Source organism: Rutilus rutilus, assembly GCF_951802725.1.
Source record: "Rutilus rutilus genome assembly, chromosome: 1".
Taxonomy (NCBI): Eukaryota; Metazoa; Chordata; class Actinopteri; order Cypriniformes; family Leuciscidae; genus Rutilus; species Rutilus rutilus.
The window spans coordinates 28,336,817-28,361,194 of NC_140209.1; the positions used below are offsets into that span (position 1 = coordinate 28,336,817).

The 24,378-nt window shown below is 34.8% G+C and overlaps 4 protein-coding genes across 4 annotated transcripts in view; 3 read left to right on the forward strand and 1 right to left on the reverse strand.

Annotated features, from left to right (window-relative positions):
• The window catches only part of LOC311298694 (immunoglobulin superfamily member 1-like), a 52,128-nt gene extending 47,376 nt beyond the window's left edge, over positions 1 to 4,752 (forward strand). Inside the window, exons 17-26 of the mRNA XM_084421829.1 lie at positions 40 to 174; positions 284 to 454; positions 536 to 817; positions 1,055 to 1,297; positions 1,378 to 1,491; positions 2,133 to 2,234; positions 2,643 to 2,699; positions 2,845 to 2,931; positions 3,209 to 3,265; positions 3,415 to 4,752. Coding sequence (XP_084277955.1) covers positions 40 to 174; positions 284 to 454; positions 536 to 817; positions 1,055 to 1,297; positions 1,378 to 1,491; positions 2,133 to 2,234; positions 2,643 to 2,699; positions 2,845 to 2,931; positions 3,209 to 3,255 — 1,238 coding nt within the window. The 3' untranslated portion in view covers positions 3,256 to 3,265; positions 3,415 to 4,752. The remainder of the gene's footprint in view (positions 1 to 39; positions 175 to 283; positions 455 to 535; positions 818 to 1,054; positions 1,298 to 1,377; positions 1,492 to 2,132; positions 2,235 to 2,642; positions 2,700 to 2,844; positions 2,932 to 3,208; positions 3,266 to 3,414) is intronic.
• LOC311304498 (gap junction alpha-1 protein-like) overlaps positions 1 to 24,378 on the forward strand; it is a gene marked incomplete at both ends in the record, with an annotated part of 434,020 nt that overhangs the window by 358,056 nt on the left and 51,586 nt on the right. The window lies entirely within an intron of this gene.
• On the forward strand, positions 6,862 to 11,211 carry LOC311288248 (small ribosomal subunit protein uS7m). Its single transcript, XM_084405556.1, has 5 exons — positions 6,862 to 7,051; positions 7,300 to 7,485; positions 7,726 to 7,789; positions 7,892 to 8,059; positions 9,847 to 11,211. The coding sequence occupies exons 1-5, from the start codon at positions 7,008 to 7,010 to the stop codon at positions 10,066 to 10,068; spliced, it is 684 nt and encodes a 227-aa protein (XP_084261682.1). The 5' UTR covers positions 6,862 to 7,007; the 3' UTR covers positions 10,069 to 11,211.
• Positions 12,736 to 24,378, reverse strand: part of LOC311277752 (uncharacterized protein) — a gene marked incomplete at its 5' end in the record, with an annotated part of 34,566 nt that continues 22,923 nt past the window's right edge. Inside the window, 6 exons of the mRNA XM_084388174.1 lie at positions 12,736 to 13,452; positions 13,553 to 13,586; positions 13,692 to 13,710; positions 14,526 to 14,624; positions 15,209 to 15,304; positions 15,547 to 15,615. Of these exons, the coding sequence (XP_084244300.1) occupies positions 13,381 to 13,452; positions 13,553 to 13,586; positions 13,692 to 13,710; positions 14,526 to 14,624; positions 15,209 to 15,304; positions 15,547 to 15,615 (389 nt within the window). The 3' untranslated portion in view covers positions 12,736 to 13,380. The remainder of the gene's footprint in view (positions 13,453 to 13,552; positions 13,587 to 13,691; positions 13,711 to 14,525; positions 14,625 to 15,208; positions 15,305 to 15,546; positions 15,616 to 24,378) is intronic.

Genomic DNA, 24,378 nt, shown 5'->3' on the forward strand with positions numbered 1-24,378 from the left:
AGTTTAACATGTTATTAATGAGTGATGTCTCTATTTCAGATGAAGCCCAGACAGTTTTAAGTGTTTCTCCTCAGAAGTGGTTGACTGAAGGAGATCCAGTGACTCTGAACTGTGAGGTTAACGGCTCTTCTACAGGCTGGACATTCAGCTGGTTCACTGTAACTGTCTCATCAGGTATTGTAATGTCCTCTGTGTGATAGCATATACATTAACTGGTTTTATCAAAAACATTATTAGAAATAATTTCCTTTAGTGATCATCTGCATATTCTCACTTAACACAGGCTTGAGTGTTCGCTATGAGCCGCTCTCAGACAGCAGCAGAGGAGCTGGAGGAAGATACACTGTCAGTTCTGTTGCTCTAAAACACACAGGAGTTTATGTGTGTATAGCAGAGAGAGGAAAACCAGCCTATAAAACATGGTACAGCAACAAACAACCACTGTGGGTCACTGGTGAGTTCACACTTACTTTAAATGATTGATTCATCTTTAATAAAGACAATTTCCTAATTATATCTGTAATGGTCTTGTCAGGTGTTTCTCCTCCAGTGTCTCTGATCATCAGTCCCAGCAGAACTCAACACTTCACATCTGTCTCTCTCTCTCTGAGCTGTGAAGACCAGAGTAAGTCTGATGGATGGACAGTGAGAAGATACACAGAGAGTTGGGGGCTGGAAGATTGTTTATCATTTTACCGGGGATCAAAAACAGGATCTACATGTACAATCAACTCTACCGTAACATCAGCCACTGGAGTTTACTGGTGTCAGTCTGAATCTGGAGAGGAATATCATCCTGTTAATATCACTGTACACTGTGAGTCTGTGTTTCTGTATTTATTAATTTCACTGACAGTTTACAATCAATGCATGAAGCAGGATGATTTAACAAGATCAGATACTAATGTAAGCAGCCAGAACATCATAACAATACACTAAACACACTCAGAAACCAGTGCACAATTAAAAAAGCTCTGTATTTTTTTTTATTTTGTCTTGTTTTTATTATGTTACCATGTTGTTCATATATTGCATGTTTCCTCTATTTCTGTAGTTGGTGTGATTCTGGAGAGTCCTGTTCATCCTGTGACTGAAGGAGATAATCTGACTCTACGCTGTTTATATAAAAATACATCCCCATCAATCCTCAGAGCTGATTTCTATAAAGATGGATCACTCGTCCAGAATCAAACTACAGAGATGATCATCCCGACTATCTCAAAGTCACATGAGGGTTTCTACAACTGCAAACACCCAGAGAGAGGAGAGTCTCCCAAGAGCTGGATCTCAGTCAGAGGTGAGACTAAGATAAATAAACATTATAAAAATTATTCCTGTACATTTTACATTGCAATATATGCATCTCCGTTTCTCCAGCCTCAAGATCTGTTGGTCCCAATCCAGTGATAATTGGAGTGACTGCAGGACTGACTGTTGTATTTCTGATCATTGTCTTCTTGGTCCTGCTGTGGCGCTGCAGAAACAACAAAGGTTCATCATCTGACATATTAAAATTCAGTGACAGACTTGTAGACACTCGCTCTGTTTCTAACTACTGTATGTACACTCGCTCATCTTGTGAGTTGCCATCTTTCATCAGTCTATGCTGGTTTTCTGGTCTTAGCTGGTCTCCCAAACTGGTAAAACATATGCTTGCTGGTTGTAAATGGTTTTTAGGCAGTTTTCAGCTCAAATTAAGTTTGTTACTTCAATACTAAAAAGTATTGATAAAAAATATTAATGTAATCTATATTGAAATCATTGAAACTCATTGAAACAGTGAGTCCTCCATCTCTTCCACTAGTTGTTTGATACAGAGTTGTCACATATGTAAAGCATTCCAAATTAGTCATTTAGGCTTCATTTGCTGCCAATGAAGACAGCTGGCAGTGAGGCAGCTTAATGTTTTAGAAAAATAAATATAAGCATGTCACTAAACACTTTGTCATTCTCAAACATGTACTGTACATGAAAGAGATTAAAACCCAGATAGCAACATAGTGTCTGCCCAGATCCGGCCCACATCTGGAACACGTGGAATCTGCATGTACCAGATGTTGGCCGGATCTGGGCCGACATGTTGCTGTCAGTTTTCCTCAAAACATTTACACAAATATTTTATGTTTGACTAGGTGTAAGATCTGAGTCTCCCTCTACTGTCAGTCAACAGCAGAACATCAGTCAGAAATCAGAGCACAACCAGAGTGAAGCCGGAGACACGACACTGCTGTCTGGTCAGTCTTTACTCATTATACCCAGAATATATTCCCATAAATCTTCACAACCTGAGATAAAAGACACTTAGGAATAGCTTTTAACTAAGAGGACACATTTTAAAACTAGATAATATTTCACTCTTCTAAATTTTTTACATTATATTTTGTGTCTTCATAAACATGTATTGAACTTGATGTCATTTGGTTTTATTTGATCTAAAACTGCATAACAAAATATATTTATTTTCTGTAATTTAGAATGTTAACACATGAAATATTATGTTTAGTGCTTAATTGTTTTTTAGTTTGTCAACATGAAATCAATATTTTTCTGTGGAATTAAATTTATAAGATGCATGACAAAAATATTTTCAAAAACGTATGTATTAATTAATACATTAAAATTAATGTATTCATTTATTACAGGAACTGCAAATGTTTATGACTCTATTGATACAACAATTAATGAAGAAATGAGCACAGGTAACTAAGGATGTCATTTGAAATATTTCATTTCATTATGATGAGTTCAGTAGTTATTTTCTAAAGAAATTAGAAATCAAATCCATGTTATCACTATTATATTTGCAAATCGTGTTAAACCAGTGTCTTATTTCATTCTCTATAGATGGTGTAATTGGGCCGACTGAGATCACATATGCTGAGATTGAACTCAAATCTACAAAGAAACAGAAGAAAAAGAAAGAGAACAAAGGTAAACTGAAACAAAAGTCTCTGCTCTTATGATTTTATGATCATAACTGATTCTGTGGATGTGCACTGTAAACTGACCTGATCCAAAAAAAGGTTATTGCATGCAAATTGTTAATTTTGAGGTCATTTGTTTTAACATACTTATTTTGAAATAAAATGATCGATCTCTGTAAAGTATTGATAAAACACTGAATAAAAAAAATGTAAAAATTAAAAATGTGTGTGCGTGTGCGCGTGGCATATATAGTAAACACATATGAACTGTTGGCATCTTCTAGGCAATAACAGTGAGAGTTGCGACATTTACTCTAAACTGAAGCTGTAAACAGATCAAGGTGAGTGTCAAACTAAAAACATCAATCACAATTCACAATGAGCTACTGAAAACTTTAATATATGCATTATTGAGAATCTAAGAATGAAATTATATACTGTATATAAAAAATTATAAATGTGCATTTTGAATTCATTGATATATTTTCAGGTGCTGGATCTGGTGATAAATGCCTGGAGGAGAAACTTTCAATCCCAGGATGCTGATGAGTTTACTGTAGGGTGAGAAGTGAATGTCCAGGATCATCAAGGCAATAGATTTACCAGAACTTACAGTAATATATAGCCTGGAAATCCAGACCTAAATATGAAAGATTAATGGTCTGGCATCGACTAATGAAAATCGGCCAGCTCGAGGGGCGGCACCAAGCATGCATTTGAAAATCTCACTGCACGCAATTGGATAACACTACGACCAATCACAACAAGCCCCATACACTTTGCTACCAGTGGAGCTAACTGGTAGATTAGACTCTTGCCGTATCCGGTTGGCAAAACAGCAAAAACGCCCTTCTTGCAAAGGAACGATTCGAGCGCCATCTTCTGTTCCTCTTTTAGATAAAAAGCCAAGTCTAACTCGTTCATTGTAGCAGCCAAAGCCGTTTCAAACAACTGGTGTTCATCCACAGCCATTTTGCAATGTTTACTAATGACTTCGACGTCACAGCGCTGTCGTCATCGGTTTAGCTCACCTCTGGCCCGCCTATATCAGATAACCCGATGTGATTGGTGCAGCTCAGATACAAGGGCATATTTAATGAGCATCATTACTCGACTCCAGAGTCACTCGCTGAGCAAATTCAACTTGTGCTCTCGTGAGAACTCTGGATTTCCAGGGTAGTAATATTAGTAAGCCTTCATGTGCTTCAGAGACTATGCATGATAAAATTTGAAAAGCAATGATCTGATTATTCATTAAAAAAAACTTCTTTTTTTTTTTTTGTACTGCACAGTGTGTGTTTACATATGTGTATATTAGTTAGTTAATGCCAGCAGCAGCAGCACCTTATCATTTGACAACTGAGGGAACAGAATATCAGTTTAAGGCTATTTCTTTTCTGACTGTTGAGTTTAAATGTATTTGTACAGGTTCCCGCGCTCATAGAAATATCACAGAATGTTACATTTGTGATTTCCAGGTCTGGAAAAGTTAAATGTGTGTTTGTATATATATATGTAAATGTATAGTGAAACTTTTTTTTTTTCCTTTATAGCTATGCTTAAAATATTCCATTCCAAAATATTCCATTTTCATACAAAAAAAATTGTAAAGCCATAAATGCATCGCTCAATAGCTTGCTTGTTTTCCTTGGGCTATTTATGTTTTGTTTTGTTTTTGAAGTTTTGAGTGTATTAGACATGTGTTATTAGTTTGCTATACACTGCTGTTCAAAAGTTTGGGGCCAGTAAGATTTTTTTTATTCTTTTGAAAAAACTTTTGAAATAAATTAATACTTTTATTCTGCGAGGACGCAATGATCAAAATGGACATTTGTGTTACAAAAGATTTCTATTTCAAATAAAGTATACTTTCTATTTCTCAAAAAATCCAGATTTTTTTTTTTTTTATCTCAGTTTCCACAAAAATATTAAGCAGCAAAACTGTTTTCAAAATGTTTCTCAAATCAGCCTTTCAGAATAATGTCTGAAGGATCATGTGACACTGAAGACACCAAAATACTTGATGGTTTTGATAAAACATATATTAAAATAATATATTAAAATAGTAAGTCAGTGTCACATGATATATCCTGTGATTGTCAAAACATTTGGTAAGTGAACAGAATGTTCAGAACATGTTACAGTGTTTACACAATGACTGATGTTTTCATTAGGGCTGGATATTGACACAAATTTCACGATTCGATTCATAATCTTGCAATTCAATTCCGGTCTTGATTTAATTGGACTCAATATCGATTCATTTGGATAAATAAAAAAAAAACTCAGATAATGCTGTAAACCAGGGATGGGCAACATCTGTCCTAAAGTGAGGCTGTCCCGCAGAGTTTATCCCCAGCCCTGATCAAACACCTTAACAAGCTTATCCATGTCTTCAGGATCACTAAGACTACAGGTGAGGGTTTTATCAGGGTCTGAGATAAACTCTGCAGGACCGATGTTACCCATCCCTGCTGTAGGGAACCCTGTCAGCTGTTACATTACTTAAAGGCTGAAATTAACAATAGATTTGTATACAATTAATATAAGGTGTTTTTTTATAATATTAACATTATAATATTTTTTTCAATGATATGTCAGAGTAAAAATATAATGAATATATTATGCTAATAGTGCATATATTTAGCAAAATGCTCCACTCTAGAGTTAATTTTTCTAGCTATAAATGTCATGGTCGTTGAATGGCTTTCCTGAGGTAAATATAACGTTATGTGTAGACATTGTTTACAAGCTGTTTTATTGATGTCTTTCCGCAGTTGAAACACTGATTGAGTGATTACATGAGACGATATTCAATACCCTCTTTGATGATCATTCATGTTTATTTCGTGCTATAACTAGTAAAGAGGAAGAGATGATCAGTTCACGACGTGCCGCTTGATCTGAGGCGTTACAGTGATCGGTCAATGAGCGACAGCTTGTGGTTCCATCACAGAGAGCCACAAAATCACTTTCCAGAACATTCTCATTCACAGTTCCATGCTGGTGGAATGATCTTCCCAGAATCCCTGACTACATTAAAATGAAAACTCATCTCTTCCGTGAGCACTTAACTGCATAAAAAAAAAGAAATATATATATATATATATATATATATATTTGTCTGGCTTATACTCTAAGCAATGCCTGAACTTTGTATTTTGAGCACTTCTTGCGTTGTTTGCCTCATAGTCGCTATGAATCTGCTAAATGACTAAATGTAACATGTATTTAGCCTACTGTTTAAATGTGTGAGAGTTGGAAATGGCAGCACTGCAATATGAATACTTAACAAACAGAGAGAAAACTCCTATTTTTGTTATGTTCTTTATTTGTTAGGCTAATCCAGCTTTTTCAGTAGTATTTGGAGGAAGGGGTCCCGTCTCCCCATTAGCTTTAGCAAACGCAATGTCTCGTTCCCTCATCTTAACCGTAACATGAGTAACTGGAGATATCCATTTTTCACATTTAGACATTGATATTTTAAAAACATATGCCTATATAAAAACTAGCCTATATAATATACCCATATTTAATTTATCAGTCACAAAGAGCAGTTGGATTAATAATAAATTATTACACCCTGTAATCACCCATCAATCTCTTCATCCAAAAATCATGTAATTTTTTGGGGTAATTTATATATATACATATATATACTAGACAGAATTAAACATTGAGATTTGAACCTTGTGAATGATTGCTTTATTTTCTTGATTTATCTGCGACGCTTGGGGGCAGCACACACACATTTAGCCGACAGGAAACTCACTAAGGTTCCTATTGTCAGTCTTTTTAGTAATTTAGTCTATTTAGTCTATTGAGCAAAAAAACATCGTATATAAAATACTATAAAGGTAAAAATGCTAGTCTTTTTAAATGTTAAAACACATATTTTGTAGTATTATTTTACTCAGGCAATATCTTAGGTCGCGTTCTCCATTTGAGGTCCTTTCACGGTCGCGTCAGAGTGAGTTGAACCGCTGATCTGAGATCTGTGTTTCTATTTATCCTCTAACTGTGAAGGTCAGATGTTGTGTTGCTCAAGCTGATCTGAGACAAACTCATGACATCTTTCTAAAGATGGCAGCCTCCGTCAGATATTTACTGAAACCTTGGACACCGAGGTACATTTTACTAGTTTTATTTATTTATTTTGTACAATGAATGTCCGAAATGAGATCTAAATCACATCGACGTTGCTCTGTAATTCATACTTTGTAACGTTATGATTCGTTGTTGATTTCACGCTGTTCTTCGTAAACTGAACCATGTGCTTAATCTGTTTCTAAACCAAAGCTGCTGTTTGTACTGATTTTACTCTGTGTTATAAAGGTTTATATCGGCTGATATTATGTCTATTATGTTTTCTCAGTGTGTGTTTCGTGAGATGGAGTCGGTATAATCCATACTATCTGGATCCTGATCCCAGTAAAGATGCTGTACCAGAGTCAGAGCTCAGTGTTGAAGAGAAAGAGCTGCAGGAACTGAAAACAGTGAGTCCGATAAAAGCAGCGTTGTCGAGCGACACCAGCTCTGCTTTCAGCGACCCTTTGATAAGGTACAAACTAATGGAGCTTAACGAACAACTTTAAATGTTACTATAGCTTTAAGACCTGTATATAAACACAGTGGAGTCCAAAAGTATGAGGCCACCATTAAAATCTGAGTAATTGAAGCAAGCTATTTCCAAAACTTCCAATACACAGAATAAAAAGTCGCAGCGATAACAAGCTTTCATATTTTTGGACCCTACTGTGTGTATTCTTCATAACATTGATTTTCTGTTTTCCTGCAACAGCAAGTTCATCAACATGATGATGCAAGATGGCAACAAAATCCTTGCTAGAGGAATCATGACACAGGTTTGGTTGAAACCCCATTCTATACACTTGTAAAATACCATGGTACATTACCTGAAATGAGTGTTGACATAATTTCTGCTTGGATGTTTTGTGTCTGTTCAGACGCTGGAGACCATAAAGAGAAGACAGGTGGAGAAATACCACAAATCTCCAGCAGTGAAGAGAGATGAGGTGGAGTGTAACCCGTACGCCATCTTCCATCAGGCTCTGGAGAACTGCAAACCCATCATTGGTCTGGCCAGTGTTCAGAAAGGAGGGAAGTTTTACCAGGTCAGCGAACAGCCTTGAATATTTACTTTACAACTGTGAGATAATATGACCAGGGGCCTTGATGTATAAAAATGTTGCTTATGCATAAAAATTGCATTGAAATGTGCGTTCCAAGCACATATCGGGATTTATAAAAAGTAAACAGTGTAAATAAATATGCTGTCCTCTAGACCTTGCGAACGCACTCGTTTACTGGAGAGAGCAAAGTAATGAAGGAAACAGAATGATTTTAAACTCTGTTTTCATTTTGATACACATTTAGATTAAATATTTCTCTGTCAGTAACGGAATTAAGCACTCAAATTAAGTAGTCATAATCCAGAAGTTAAGCAAAAATGAAATGAATTTAGATATTTGTAGTGGATGCTCTGCTTTTGAACACAAGCTAGGTTTTAAAGCCAGCGAGGAGTGCTGTAGGCGCATGATAATTCCTCTTTAAACTAAATTGCAGAACTCATGTCTCGCGAGAATAATAATCAGTGATGCGACTCTGATATTATGGCGGACACTGCTGGATTTGTTCAGTGGTCGAACGGTCCATTGGCCGGTTTGAAAAGGTCTGATGACTCAGTACTGTACAAACTCTGCTGTTGATGTCATGTTAAAGCAGACAGTAGCGTAATGATAACTCCTCCTGTCATCTTCACAACATTATGAAAAATACCACTGTATTTGAAGGATAGAATTTGAAGGAAACGATAAGATTTGCACATTTAAAAAAAAATGTTTTGTCAGTGATGAGTCAGACAATAGTATTTGCACTTCTACAGGACTATCTGTTTCCATAAAAAAAATACTGTATAAACATATTAAAATATATGTTAGCTTTATAGGCAAAATTGCATAAATTTTAGTTTAAAGACTATTTAAAACAATTAAAAATACTATTTGGCCAATGGAAAAGAATGAGAATCACTTTTCACTGAAAGCTTTCTCTAAAAAGTAGGTTTTTTTTTTTAAATCAGTTTAACTTTTTGATATGGTATTTATTCTAAAACAAGACAAGGATACTGAATGATTTTTAGAAATGTAATCTGATGGAACAAATAGCATTTATAGTCATATGTTCCTAATGTCTTGTATCTTTAAACATGGATGGAAATATGCATTATGGAAATGATATGCAGATGACGTTTTGCTTAGTAAAACTAGGCATTGTAAGTGCCATATATAGTTTTAAAAAGGGAATATTGTGTATCTTCTGGCGTACACATGCTTTTAGGATGAAATCTACTTAAAGTTTTATACATGAGGCCCCAGGTGTTGTAGATCTACAATTCTCAGGTCAAATTCAGAATTAGTGTTCACTAATAGGTTGTTAAATGGCCAACATTGATAAAATGTTCTTGAGAAATGTGACTGAATATTTAATTGTATTTATTTAACAAAAATGATGGCAACAGAAATGCACAAAATTGTGATGAATAGACTGTACAACATGTTTTCGACAATATTTATCTTTAACATTTTTGAAGACTGAAATATGTACCATTTTATCCAGAGTGATTTATAGTACATGGATTTTATGCAGTATTTTGCAGCTCTCTGAATAGAATTTTATGAATAAAAGGATCATTCATCCAAGAAGTGAAAACTATCATCATTTACTCGCCTTCTTGTTGTTCCAAACCTGTATGACTTTCTTTCTTCTGTGAAACACAAAAGCGGATGTTAAGCAGAAAGTCCATTCTGATCTTTTCCATACGATGTACGATGTTGTCAAGCTCTAGGAATCACATCAAAACTCAGATCAAATACTGAATCTGTCTCTGTTATTGTTCTTGCAGGTTCCCGTCCCTCTCACGGATAATCGCCGGCGTTTTCTGGCCATGAAGTGGTTGATCACAGAATGCAGAGACAACAAGCACCGTCGCACACACATGTACGAGAAACTCTCGCAGGAGCTGCTGGCCGCCTTCACGAATGAGGGAAATGTGGTGAAGCGCAAACATGACCTTCACAAGATGGCCGAAGCCAACAGGGCATACGCACACTACCGCTGGTGGTAGAGACCGCACAGCTGGACTAGATCGTTCAGGACTGACGGCATCAGGAGTTTGGATTTTCACTCGGAGAAAAAGGACATGAGAAAATCATCTTGACTCATAAATACAGATTGTCTTTGAATGAAAGTAAACAAAGTAAGCTATAAAAGTCCCATTTCCATTTTTGACCTGTAATTCTTCACAAGAGTTGAACAGTGTGAACGACTGCAACACAAATCTTAGACATCTCATTACATGTTTGTGAGATTTCAGTGTGCACAAAAATGTTTAATTCTTTATTTTAAAGTGTTGAAGTGGCGTCAAGACAACTTAAAGTTATCGTCTAATCTGCAAAAGCCCCAAAACAGCTGAACAGGAGCTTATATTTATACTTTCAAATGAATTTTTTTTGGGGGGGGGGGGGCATTTCACCTGACAGTGGATCTTCATCAGATTGAAATTATGCAAAATAAAAATATTATTCTAACTGTGCAAACTACCTGCGACGCTTTATTCCTTTATAAGCACTTGTTTAAATAGGAAAATGCTTAAGAGTCAGAGGCCTGGTTTCACAGACAGGGTTTAGATTAAGCCAGGATTAGGCCTAAATTCAACGGCCTTTAAAAACATGCCTTATTAAAACACGTAAACATTACTGGTTGTGCATCTTGAGACAAAACAATGGCACTGACATATTTTAAGAAATGTCAGTGCAAGTTGCTTTCAGTTAAAATGTCTCAAACATGCATTTTAGTCTGGGACTTGCTTAAGCCTCATCTGTGAATCTAATGGATCATTATTGCAGTGATTATCATGTTTCTAGCATGTTATATGTTTGACAACAGTGCCTCTAACCCTAATTTATGGAGTGTGTCGCTTTTCATTTCTTAAACAACCATGTATGAAGACACATCATGGCCATATTCCGGGAGGATGATATCAAGATTCATCAGCCTCAAACTGTGAAAGAATGGTTGTGAGGAGCTTGAAGAATCATTTTCACACATGAATCGGCTCCTCTGAGTCCTGATCTTAAACTCATTGAGTGTCTTTGGGATGTGCTGGAGGAGACTTTACAGAGTGCTGGATTCTTGCATTGACAATACAAGATCTTCAGCAAAAATGCACATCTTGATGGAAATAAATGTTGTGATGTTATTTCCTTCGAGAGGAAGAGATTATTTATTTTTTGGTTAAGATAGTGTGTTGACAATCCAACTGTCTTGTCTTATGAATATTAAGTACGTAAAGTGATGGTGTCTTTGTTGACCAAACATATGGTCTGAAATGTTACTTTAGTGTTCGTTCTATTTTGAACCAAATGTTACATCGTGACCATGGACACGTTTGGATCTGTGTCGAATGAGAGAGGTCGGCAACGAGCCCATAAAGTAGAATTAAGCCATATTTCGGTTTTGTATAATGTTTTACGAATTTAACAATAGCCTATTCCATGAGTTATTCCTCTGGACATGGAATCATAAATCATCACTTGCGTCCTTTCACAGGGGATTATAAACCTCTCGTCCACTTTTCCCTATATTCACATCTTTTACTTTGGCAAAGGAGAAAAACACTACATCAGATATTATTTACTTTCCAAGACAACAGAGAAAGCATTATTAACCTCACTAGGTAAAGCACATCAACTTTATCAAATATAGCTTACATGTCGTGCTCATGAGGAAGATAAAATTCTCTCTTTTCTGACCTTTTACAACCAGTGTCATTAACATCAGGAGAAAACAAAGATACGACACAAGAGGCTCTGTCCTTCTCGTTTCCCACAGTCTTCTCAAACCGGGATTTACGATCCTGACTTTGTGGGGAAATATAATTAAACGTGGCTTATTTCCAAAATTTCATGCAATTTCTATTTCTTTCCATTTTCAAGGCCTTTGCAACCTATTGTTTAATTTTTAATGCACTTTTACACATTAAAAGCGTAATTTCTACATTGTGAATTTCTGCATAACCTGCAAACTTTTTGGTCTGATGTCTGATTTGACAGTTTGTCTTAAAATGTGCAGGTTCAACATTTAGTGAACATCAATCTCTAGACACCGGTTTCAGCACGACAGCTTTTCTCAGTTTAAGAGTTGTGTAGTTCTGCTTCGGGAACTTCTGCCACCAGTTCAGTGCACTGTCGACTCGAGAACTGGTTTAATTAGTTATGTAAATATTTTTTTTCAATTCAGTCAATTATTGTGGCAGAAGATTATGGCTTATTTAGTATACAAAACAGTATTACAAAAGGATTTTTAAATTTATTTTTACAAAACGGTAGGGATAATTTTACATTTTGGGACAAATCATTTTTATACATTGTCTCCATTACAATAAATAATTGTGGATTTAGCTTCCTAATTCCATTCCCACTGTAAACAGAAAAATACTAATCAGCATGTGAAGAAATAATAAACTTTAGGACTTTGTCAGACTTTCCAACAACTTTTATATGAACCACAGAGGGCAGAGGTGATGTTAATGTTTTTCCATTGGGGCTTATATAAGATTGATTGAGGTTAATAAATCTGCATTGTATATTATTGTTAGATGACAACAGATCAATGCAATGAAACTAAAAGACAATCTTCTGTATGAGCAGTAACCAGCAAAATAATAGAAAGTGTCTACTGAAAAACTAGTGGTTCTTATGAAATCGACCAGAATAACTGGACAACTGAACACTTTTCAAGCAGAAAGTTTTTTTTTTTTTTTCTTGACGAGCTTGAAGACAATAGAAAGCATTCTCTGAACATTTATTATTATCCGACGGCACTCACACACACAGACTAAATTCAGACACTACAAAAGGATTTGTTTTTACAAACTGGTTTGTAAACATTACATTTTTAATATACACAAATATATTTGCACAGATTTAAATTTGGCACAGCAAATTCTGCACCTTCAGTGTATAGCTACATACAGTACCCTGAGACATTATCAAAATAAAATCATTTGGAAAAAAATGGTCTCTTGAGTCATCAAATGTCAAAACAGCCCATTCATAAAAGCTGATGCAACAGCCACATTAACATTTACAAAACATCTTCAACTCCCTCATATTTAACTAAATTCTCAAAGATGAATATAGTAATTTTCTAATTTAGAACATGACACATTTACAAAAGCGCTGAATTCCGTTTATGAAAAAAAAATGTTTTGTTTATAAGATGATTAACTTTTGAAATGATTCAACAACCAATATAAAATGATCCCAGCAATTTGTAAGTCTTCAGTCTAATTTAGTTGTTTTTTACTCCAGAGGAACTTTTACAGACGGAGAAAGCGTCAGAATGCAGGAGAAATGTGGAAGAGTCCGTGTCTCGATCACTGTGTCTGTGAAACAGCAGAATCAGGCGCTGACAGATTCTCCATTTCATGAGTCTCTGCTGCTGTGTTCTGTGATCAAAACAAGATTCAATTACTCTCTGTATTCTATGTGAAGATGTCAAAGCTTATACTGCAGATCAGTTTATATCACACATAATTATTGCATTACCCTGAGTTGACTGCTGTGTCTCTGATGTGTGTCCCTTTGATTGAATACAGAATTACATAATAAACAATGATATATACACGGTTGAATGTACTATATGCATACATACATGAGAGCTGTAAGAATTAAAATCTGAACTTACTTTGTTGTAACAACCTTCCCTATATGACAGGAGACATTAGAGAGAGATAGTTGTTTAAAATGTTAATAATTAAGGGAAAATCGGAATCACAGCAAGTAAATCAGCCTCTGTAAGGAGTAGGTGAATGTTTGTCTCATTTCACCAGCATTGAGCCTCCTTCATTTCAATAACTGTTTGCATTCTGTTACAAATCAGCATTATAGACATTGTCAAATAAACCAGTGACCCATCAGCCCCATTCACTGTCATATTAGGCTACACAGGTTATTTACTGTTATTGAAGTTTTAGTGAAGAAACTTTAACATCCATGGAATCTTTCCATTGTATTAAAGGTTCTTTATAGTGGAAAATGTTTCTTTAGATAAATAATAATAATTCTTAACTCACACTAAAGGCCTATTTACACCACTTCATGCATTTTTACTGACTGCAAAGCTATCCGATTTGTTAAACCGGTTCCATTTACACTTGGCCACATAAATGTGTCTCTGCAAAATGAATATAAATTCGATCTACAGTTCCCGCGCTATATGCAAGATTAGTGTGTTTTGTGTCTACGCTATATTCATAATTCTGTGACGAACAGTTTGGAGTTATGAGCCATTATGTATAGGCTACCTTTTATCACTGTAGCGCCACCATCAGGCCGATCGGGACGAGCCTTGGTGACGTTGTAGACGCTGTGAGAACTACCAGCCCTAAAAGTTTCAAGTCTCTATGACTTACGGTTTGGTCAGCCTGATCACTTTTAGGGGAGAATGCTGATCCTTGGAAATTTTAGCATTTACCCCTAATAATAATTTAAAAAAAAAAATATATATATATATACTTACAGTTAGCATGGAGAAGTAAAATGAGCCAATACAAGGCAAAAACACATTCAGAGGGGAAGACAATGACTCTCAGATCCTTCAAGACGCGCTCGCCGTTTCCTAAGAATTAAAATGATAGAATAACATTGAAGAGAAAGGAAGATACACGGGACATTTGAAAGCAAAACGGTAAAGCACATTTTAGTAGTTGTATAATGTAACCCTGCTGTGTTCGGTTTATTTTCAGCAAGGTTTTTTTTTTTTTTGTGTGTGTGTGTGTGTGTGTGTAATTAGATAAAAACTGTGATGTTAAAAGATTTCTAGGTAACACTTTATTTCGATAGTCCACTTTAGACATTCTACTAACTATAAGTAACTTTGCAACTGCATGTCAACTAACTGTCATTAGAGGATTAGTAGACTGTCTGCTTAATATCTGCTAACACTTTATTTTGTTGGTCCCCCAACATACATTCTACTGACTATAAGTAACTTGGCAACTACAACTCAACTTATTCTCCTAAACCGAACGCCAACACCTAACCATAACCTTACAGTCTACTACAGTCTACTAATACTCTAATGAGAGTCAGTTGACATGTAGTTCAAAAGTTACTTATAGTTAGTAGAATGTCTAAAGTGGACTCGAAATAAAGTGTAACCGATTTCTATAATGTAATATAATATTTTAGATATGTACTTACGTGCTTTCAGGATCAGTTCTGCTGTCAGTGTAACAGAGTTCAACAAAACAAGACCAACTGCTCCAAACATGTACATGATGAAATTACAGAGATGCACTATAACACACACACACACACACACACACACACACACACACACACACACACACACACACACACACACACACACACACACACACACACACACACTCATTAATTAAACTAATCTCTTGTCAATGCAATATTATAGAGCATAAATACAATATATATATATATATAAACTTTATTGTATTTATGCTAATTAGAATTATTTAATATTTTATTAGGATTCATATTAAGATTCAGCAGTGAGTAATTACATGTATTTGATCCTTGTTGGTTTGTCTCAGTCTGTTGTTGTCGTCTCTGCTCTTCTGAATGTTCTGCCACTGTGTTAAAACAAAACTGAAATCAGATTCACAAAAGGCAAAAGGATGCGAAGAAAATATGGATTTATCCTGGGATCATAATATCATAATATCTATTCTAGTAATAACAAAATACAGACAACATGTTTTTATTGACTAATTTACTGAAAGGCCTACAAATCAATCAACCAATCAATCAATCAGTCAGTCAGTCAATCCATCAATCAGTCAGTCAATAAAAAAATAAAAAAATCAGTCAATCAATGAATCAGTCAATCAATCAACCAACCAGTCAATCAGTCAGTCAGTCAGTCAGTCAATCAGTCAGTCAGTCAGTCAATCAATCAGTCAATAAATCAGTAAATCAGTAAATCAGTAAATCAATAAATCAATCAGTCAGTCAATCAATCAATCAATCAATCAATCAATCAATCAGTCAGTCAGTCAGTCAGTCAATCAGTCAGTCAGTCAATCAATCAATCAATCAATCAATCAATCAGTCAGTCAGTCAGTCAGTCAGCCAATCAGTCAGTCAATCAATCAACCAATCAATAAATCAGTCAATCAATAAATAAATCAGTCAATCAGTCAATCAGTCAATCAGTCAATCAATCAATCAATCAGTCAGTCAGTCAGTCAGTCAGTCAGTCAGTCAGTCAGTCAGTCAGCCAATCAGTCAGTCAATCAACCAATCAATAAATCAGTCAATCAATAAATAAATCAGTCAATCAGTCAATCAATCAATCAATCAGTCAGTCAGTCAGTCAGTCAGTCAGTCAGTCAGCCAATCAGTCAGTCAATCAACCAATCAATAAATCAGTCAATCAATAAATAAATCAGTCAATCAGTCAGTCAATCAATCAATCAGTCAGTCAGTCAGTCAGTCAGTCAGTCAGTCAGCCAATCAGTCAGTCAATCAACCAATCAATAAATCAGTCAATCAATAAATAAATCAGTCAATCAGTCAATCAATCAATCAATCAATCAATCAATCAATCAATCAATCAGTCAGTCTAGTAAAGGGAGAGAATATTGTACCCAGTGTTGGGCAGTTGCTGATTATTCAGTATATATGATGTTTTCAGATTCCAAAAATGAAGCACTTGTAAATACATTTAAATATTAAAATACTCATAATCAGAATACACAATGGCAATCAATTATTCATTATTGATTGATTCACCCTAATTATTATTATTATTTTTTATAATATAGTTTGTTGCTTTTATGTTTAAAAAGTACTCAGAACATGAAGAAGCCATACAGCATATGGCAACTGGATTTACAGAAATCATTTCACTTCAGTTATAAAGTCAGTGGTGGACAGTAACAAAGTATATGTAATTCGTTACTGTACTTAAGTAGCTTTTTTGTTTATCTGTACTTTCCTGAAGTATTTCAATTTGGGGAGACTTTTACTTTAACTCCACTACATTTCAAAGTCAAATATCTTACTTTTTTACTACATTTTCAAAATCAGTCGTTCCTTTTTATTTATGAGTGGATAAAAACTTAACTGGTCAAACGAGCCACCAATCACAGTACAGCGCACATTTTGTTTTGAACTTGTTTTGTTTGCCCCGTTAGCGCCTTGACGGTATATAGCGCGAACATAAGGTTCAACATGACATCACGTCAGTGATAACATTAACAAAATGATAACATTTTGAGTGCAATGTCTTAATAAATGATGGAAGAAACTACTGACTCTAACTTGCCACAACTCCCATGGCCTTAGTTACGTGATTTTTTTTAAGTAACGTTAGTTAATTTTTAATTTTTTTTAAGTAACGTTAGTTATTTTTTCTTTTTTTTTAAGTAACATTAGTTGAAAAGAAGAACGAGTCCTTCATTTTTTAAGTGCCTTAATTCTGTGCCTGCCTCGGCCCTGTACAATTTCTTACAATAATTCTCTTTCCAATCTGGAAACACGAAGAGGTAAGCCATTTTCATTTCACTCATTTTTAAATGAGAAATTAACAGTAGCTTGCAGAAAACAAGCTTTCATTGTGCATGTTAAAATATAGACTATGTGACGTAACCATAAACATTATATAGGTTGTCAGCTAAGTTAACTTAGCTGTTTCACCGTATTTAGTTTATAGTATTTGTATTTGAAACTTTTTAAGCTGAGTGCTCTGTGAATATCGTGAGATGGCAATCAATCAATGTTAACATTTTATGTTGGAATATAAATTCTATTTTTACTTGTTTTACATGCAGCGTATTCAATTCACATTTATTTGTATTAGCGTTTTTCACAATACATATAGTTTCAAAGCATCTTTACAGAACAAGGTATGTGTCTACATTACAATTTAGTGGGATCTGTTATCAGAGACTGTGTCCAAGTTATCTATGTCAGAAATGTACAGTTCTAAGTTAAGAATATATTTGCAGCCTTATATGCTAAACTGTTTTACGTTTTTTTCACATTTCAGTTTTTTCCACATTCAATGCCCCATAATGAAATGTGTAATTACTAAGCAAATTAATTAAAAATAACCAAAACCTGAAGTGTCACATTGGCATTAGTATTCAGCGCTGAGGTGAAGCACATTCGGCAGTGAGTGATTACAGTCTCGGGTCTTTTGGAATATGATAAGATAAGCTTTGTACACATGGATTTCTGTAAAGCTTGTCATTATAAAGTGAACATACGGCCCAGTCTAAGGTCCTGAGTTCTCTGGATCAGGTTTTTATTAGGAAATAAATAAATTTATTAATTAATTATTATTATTATTTTTTTTGCTTTCAGCTTTCCTTCTGCCCTAACCAGTTCTCTAGTCCCTGTCGATTACAGTATAAACAGCTTCACTGCATGATGAAATGAAATGATGAAACCACACCGTTGGGATGGTGTTGTACAGATAATGAACGGTGTCAGGTTTATTCCTGAGATGACGCTTGGAATCAAGGTTAATCAGACAGTGGATCTTGTTTCTCACAGTCTAAGAGTCCTTTGGGTGTCATTTTACAAATTTCAAGCATGTGTTATTCACTGAGGAGAGGCTTCTGTACAGCCACTTTCCCATAAAGATCAGATCAGTGAATGTTGTAGAGATGGCTGGTTTCTGTATCTCAGTTAATTAATAAAAAGATGGCTTGGCAAACGATACGTTCGGAAAACATCTTCCTCTGGCATTCCAAATAAATGAACACGAGTGGAGAAAATTCTCTCTCTTCTGTCACACGCTCTCTGTACAGTAACTAACACAGCATGTCAAGCGCTAACTAGGTTTGTGGCGTAAGCTGTTAGTAAATCTGATCCCGTGTGTCAATGTGATATTTATGTTGTTTTTTTATTAATACATTTTCAAAATTAAATCACAAATATGTTCTTGCTTTTTCATTATGGTAAATGGAGTGTAGATTGTGGGGAAAAATAAAGCAATTTAGCATAAGGCTGCAACAACAAAATGTGAAAAAAAGAAGGAATCTGAATAGTTTCAGACATCATAGTTCAGTCTCACACATCATGACCAATGAAGTGATCATTAAGAAATTAAAAACAATGTGCAGTTTACCAAGCGCATAGTCTAAAGGGTATATCTGCTTTATATAACTTATTCATTTTTCTTATAATAATATGAATAATGATTTATACATTTTACATATACATTTTTATTGCATTAATTTGCATATATAAGACATAAACATCATGGAAAGGTAATTTCTACACTGTAAAACCTAACACTCAAAATCATTAATTGGTTTGAGTAGGACAAACTTAAATTCAACTAATTAGTTCAGTCCAATTAACTTGTTTGAGTAGCACTTTCTTTTTCTTTCAAGTTCACAGAACTGATATATTTTAAGTAAACTGAACTGTTTCATTGTTTTGAGTTTTATGAAATTATTTATTTTAATTTAGACAAGCTTAAGTTTAACTGAAACGGCTGGGATGTCTATTTCCCAGCATGCTTTGCCGATGGCACTCGAAAGGGAGAGTAAATGCTAAAATTAAGTGTAATATAATGTTTTGTGTGTGTGTGTGTGTGTGTGTGTGTGTGTGTAAGATTAATGTTAAATGTGAGATTTAGTAGTGATTAATGTTTTGTCGTGCTAATTTAGAAGAATTTCTGTTAATGTTGGCTTTACACTGTAAAAAATAAAATCTTAAAAAAAGGGTCAATGACTGTCAGCAATGGCTGCCATACAAAAAACGTAAAATATCCTAATTTAAATAAGTGCAAAATACTTTTACAGAAATCTTCATTAATCTTTTTTAACAGAAACACAGTTATTTCACATTTACTTTCTGAATTTTTTTACTGGAAAGCATGCAGTTAACTACACTCATGATTTGCTGTGACTATATATCACTGCATCAGCAACTACACAGTTACTGTCTGTTAAATAAAGCAACATGCAGCATATCACTAGTGTTTCTCTGCTCATCCTGAACTGAAGCTCAGGCTCTACTCTTCAACACAATGGTGACCCACGAAACACACCATACAGAACATTAAACACTACCAGATCTCTCAGGATCTCAGCATCTTCACTTATTACAATCCAGACTTTATTTCTTTCATACTAACATTCTTATTGAGAATTAACAGAGGTTTAGAAGTTGAAGCTTTATTGAAAAGAATAAAGTTTGATGTCACCATGATGGAGATCAGTGTTTGTTTTAATTGGGCTCTTGACCTTTTAGTGTTTAATTTAAGTTTCTCTCTGGTTGTTTTAACTGTGTGTCTTTGATGCATATTAGTTATAGTAGGAATCCAAGAGAAACTCAGATCAGATGATGTTGGTCATTTTTTAGTGATAATAGTCATCATGTAGTGTCCTGCTTCATTGATACCATCTGAAGTGTATTATCTGATTAAGCTGTTAAATATTAGTTGTTAATTTTGCATCATAAAACTGCTATAGAAGATCCTGCAGTGCTGTGATACTCAGATTTTATGAAGTTATTATACAGAAAATGTTTTGACAGGATCATATAGACTCACTCAGACATCAAGAATCAGCGTATGAATCGCAACAATGGTGACAATGAAAAAAAAATCTGATCAACTCTGAACTACTATAAAGTCACAAAAAGGCTTTGTTGGTTGTCACCATTGTTGAGATTCCTTTTATTAATTCTTTATGTCTCTATACTACAACCAGCTCAAAACTTTTTCTGTATATTATATATTTATTAAAATTTCAGATCATTATAATACTGAGGCCATAATATTTCAAGGGTCATGTGATAAATTACATTAAATTAAATTAAAACTAAAATCCATTTACATAATTTAACTTATATATATTCATTCTTGACTGACAAAGCAGTGAACCAGATCATCATATGATGATTATAACATCATCATCATCATCATCATTAACTGATCAAGATCATCTGATGGTTTTTCTGGCATTTATTGCTATAAGAAATGTGTATCAAATACACAGTTAAAACAGCCAGAGTACACTAAAGTAAAATTTCAAGGGTCATGAGCCCAACTAAAGCAGACACTGATCTCAATCATGGTGACATCAAATTTATTTTACATTTTTTTACACTATATTTAAATTAGCATATTTTACTTTAATTTTATGGTTTTTGTTTGGCAGCCGTAGCTGCCAGTCATTTGACCCTTTTTTTACGAATTTTTTTTTACAGCGTAGGATAGTTACCATCATAGTGACAAGTGGTGCATGCAGCTTGATTTGAGAGCAAATCATCACTTTATATTGTTGCGCTCATACAACCACTGCTTCTGTGTAACATACTATTGCTAATACATTAGCAAATTAGTGTGTTAGCAGATTAACTTTTAAAAGCTAAGCTTATACTAATATAAGTGTTCACATTGAGATTAAATGAAAGTTATAAATTAATTGTATTATTTAATGTACTTTGAGTTTAAGAACTTAAAAAATTTGAAGCAATTGATTGTTCTGCCAACTTAATCGGGTTTACAGTGTACTTCATAGATTTGAGTTATATTAATTGAATGGACTTAGTACTATAGCTTTATTTACCCAAGTTATCTTAACAATAAGTTATTGAGTCACTTGGACACAAATCAAATATTTTTTTATGCTTAAATTGTTTGAGTTAATAAACTTAATTGAATTAAGGCAATCGGTTTCCTCAAATGAAATGAGTTAGCTTAACTTGTTGGGTTTTACAGTGTACTTCTTAGCGCCATATTTTTATGTTTTATAATTACAGTGTGGGGTAATAAAGGACACTGTATGTCAAGTCAAGTCAAGTCAAGTCAAGTATATTTGTATAGCGCTTTTCACAATACAGATTGGGTATCAAAGCAGCTTCACAGTATTAAATTAAAATAATACAACAAGGTTTGTTTCTAGTAGGGCTGGGCGATTTAAATCGCGATATTGTTATGCGCATCTCATCAGTAAAGCCGGTTCCTTGATTAGTAGTAAATCGCCATCACCTGCTTTCAGATGGAGCGGCATTTACTACAAAGAGCCGTAATTAACTGACAAGCTGAGCCATATCGCATCAATATCGCGGACGTATCGCCAGCGATATTTAATGCGATATGGCTCAGCTTGTCAGTTAACTACGGCTCTTTGTACACAGCAAAACCTCCAGTGTTAAATTAACACTCCTGGGAGTGTATGAGTCCACACTCAAGAGTGTTTAAGTTAATGAGATAACTAAGCGATTAATTTAGTGATGATTGAGCATTATTGATGACACCTGATGTTAACAAGTAGAATCGCTGAAGGAGAAAATCGCAAATTGTAAGTTACCATTATTGTGATGGGTAGTTGCTTTAGTTGGGCTCTGACCCTTTTATGTATACTTTAGATTTTGTTTGGTGGTTGTATCTGAGTTAAAACTGCCAGTTGAATAAAGAATCAAAAGTGATTTGATGGTGTTGGTTAAATTTTGACAATCATCATTTGAACTTGATCACTGAACTCATTAAAATCCTTCTTTCTGACTTCGATCTATGTTGTTGGTTAGTGAATCTGCATAAATGGCCAGAATTTTTGATACAATATAAAGGATTTCTTGAAAGTTGTTTTAAAAAAAAATCATTCTTTTAGGCACACACAGATGTCAAGATTCAGTCTATGCATCTCAACAATGGTGAGGAGCAGAATAGTCAATGAGGAAAAGTAAATTACATAGACAATTCAGATCATAATTTATTCATACCGCAATGCATGATGGGAGCCATTAATGAGTTGTGATTGGTGGCAGCCACTGCAACATGCTTTATTATTGTCACCATTGTTGAGATTCACAGGCTGATTATTGATGTCTGTGTTTTAAATGAATATGTCTGAACGTTATTTTGATCAGAACAATGTTTATTAAATATTTTGAATTATAAGTAGGCTACTGATAATCATAGGCTGAAGAATCACAAAACTGCTGCTAACAAGTTAAACCAAACTATCTTAATATGTTTCATTTTTTAGATCACAGCATGATTATGTCAAAACATAACCAACACTATAAGATAACATTTTACTTTGTTCATTTAACTGCTATAAATCAATAACAGCAGACAAACAACAGTAAATATTAAAGTAAACATATAATGGTCTAGAGCCCAACTAAAGCAAACACCCATCACCTTAATGGTAACTTACAATTTGTGATTTTCTTCTTCAGTGATTCTGCTTGTTAACATCAGGTGTCTTCAATAATGCTCAATCATCACTAAATTAATCACTTAATTATCTCCTCAGCCCTAAATGCCGCTCCATCTGAAAGCAGGTGATGGTGATTTACTACTAATCAAGGAACCGGCTTTACTGACGAGATGCGCATAACAATATCGCGATTTAAATCGCCCAGCCCTAGTTTCTAGTGGAATTTATTGATTGATAAAATCAAATTAAATATCCCCAGAATATCCCCAACTGAGCAAGCCAAAGGCAACAGTGGCAAGGAACCGAAAAACTCCATCAAGTGACCTAATGGTGTCCTAAAACTCCATCCGGTGACCCAATGGAGAAAAAAAAACCTTGGGAGAACCCAGGCTCAGTCGGGGGCCAGTTCTCCTCTGGCGTTTATTAACTAGAGGCCGGATTGTAATTTGTAAAAAATAAATTATTATATGAGTGCCTGGCTGAAGAGATGCGACTTTAATCTAGTTTTAAACTGGGAGAGCGAGTCTGAGCAACGAACACTATCAGGAAGGCTATTCCAGAGTTTTGGAGCTAAATGTGAAAATGCTCTCCCTCCTTTGGTTGATCTGGATATCCTAGGTATGACCAAAAGCCTTGAATTTAGTGATCTTAAAGAGCGCGATGGATTATAGGGCGATAGAAGATCCGTTAAATAGACTGGAGCTAAGCCGTTTAGGGCTTTATAAGTCAGTAGCAATACCTTGTAATTAATACAGAACTTTATAGGTAACCAGTGTAGAGATGATAAAATCGGTGTTATATGATCATATTTTCTTGATCTAGTAAGAACTCTAGCGGCGGCATTTTGGACTAACTGTAGCTTGTTTATTGAGGATGCAGGACAACCAGCTAGTAAAGCATTACAGTAGTCTACCCAGTCAACACTATGATCTCACAGTGATGTCACCATGTGGTCACAACGTCTGCAATCTGAGTTCACAGTGTTCTAAAAGTGTAACCTCACAGCACTCTCACTGTGTGCTCAAACTATGACCACAATATGAGCTCATCCCAGCTAGAAATGTTATTGTTCTATGAATGTTTTGAGAGCATTATGTTATGTTCTTGTAATATTTTCTGTAGCTAATTTTATTTTTGTAACCAGAATGTTCTCCTAAAAGGTAGGATAACACTCTATAAACATTTCAAACATGTTTAGTGATG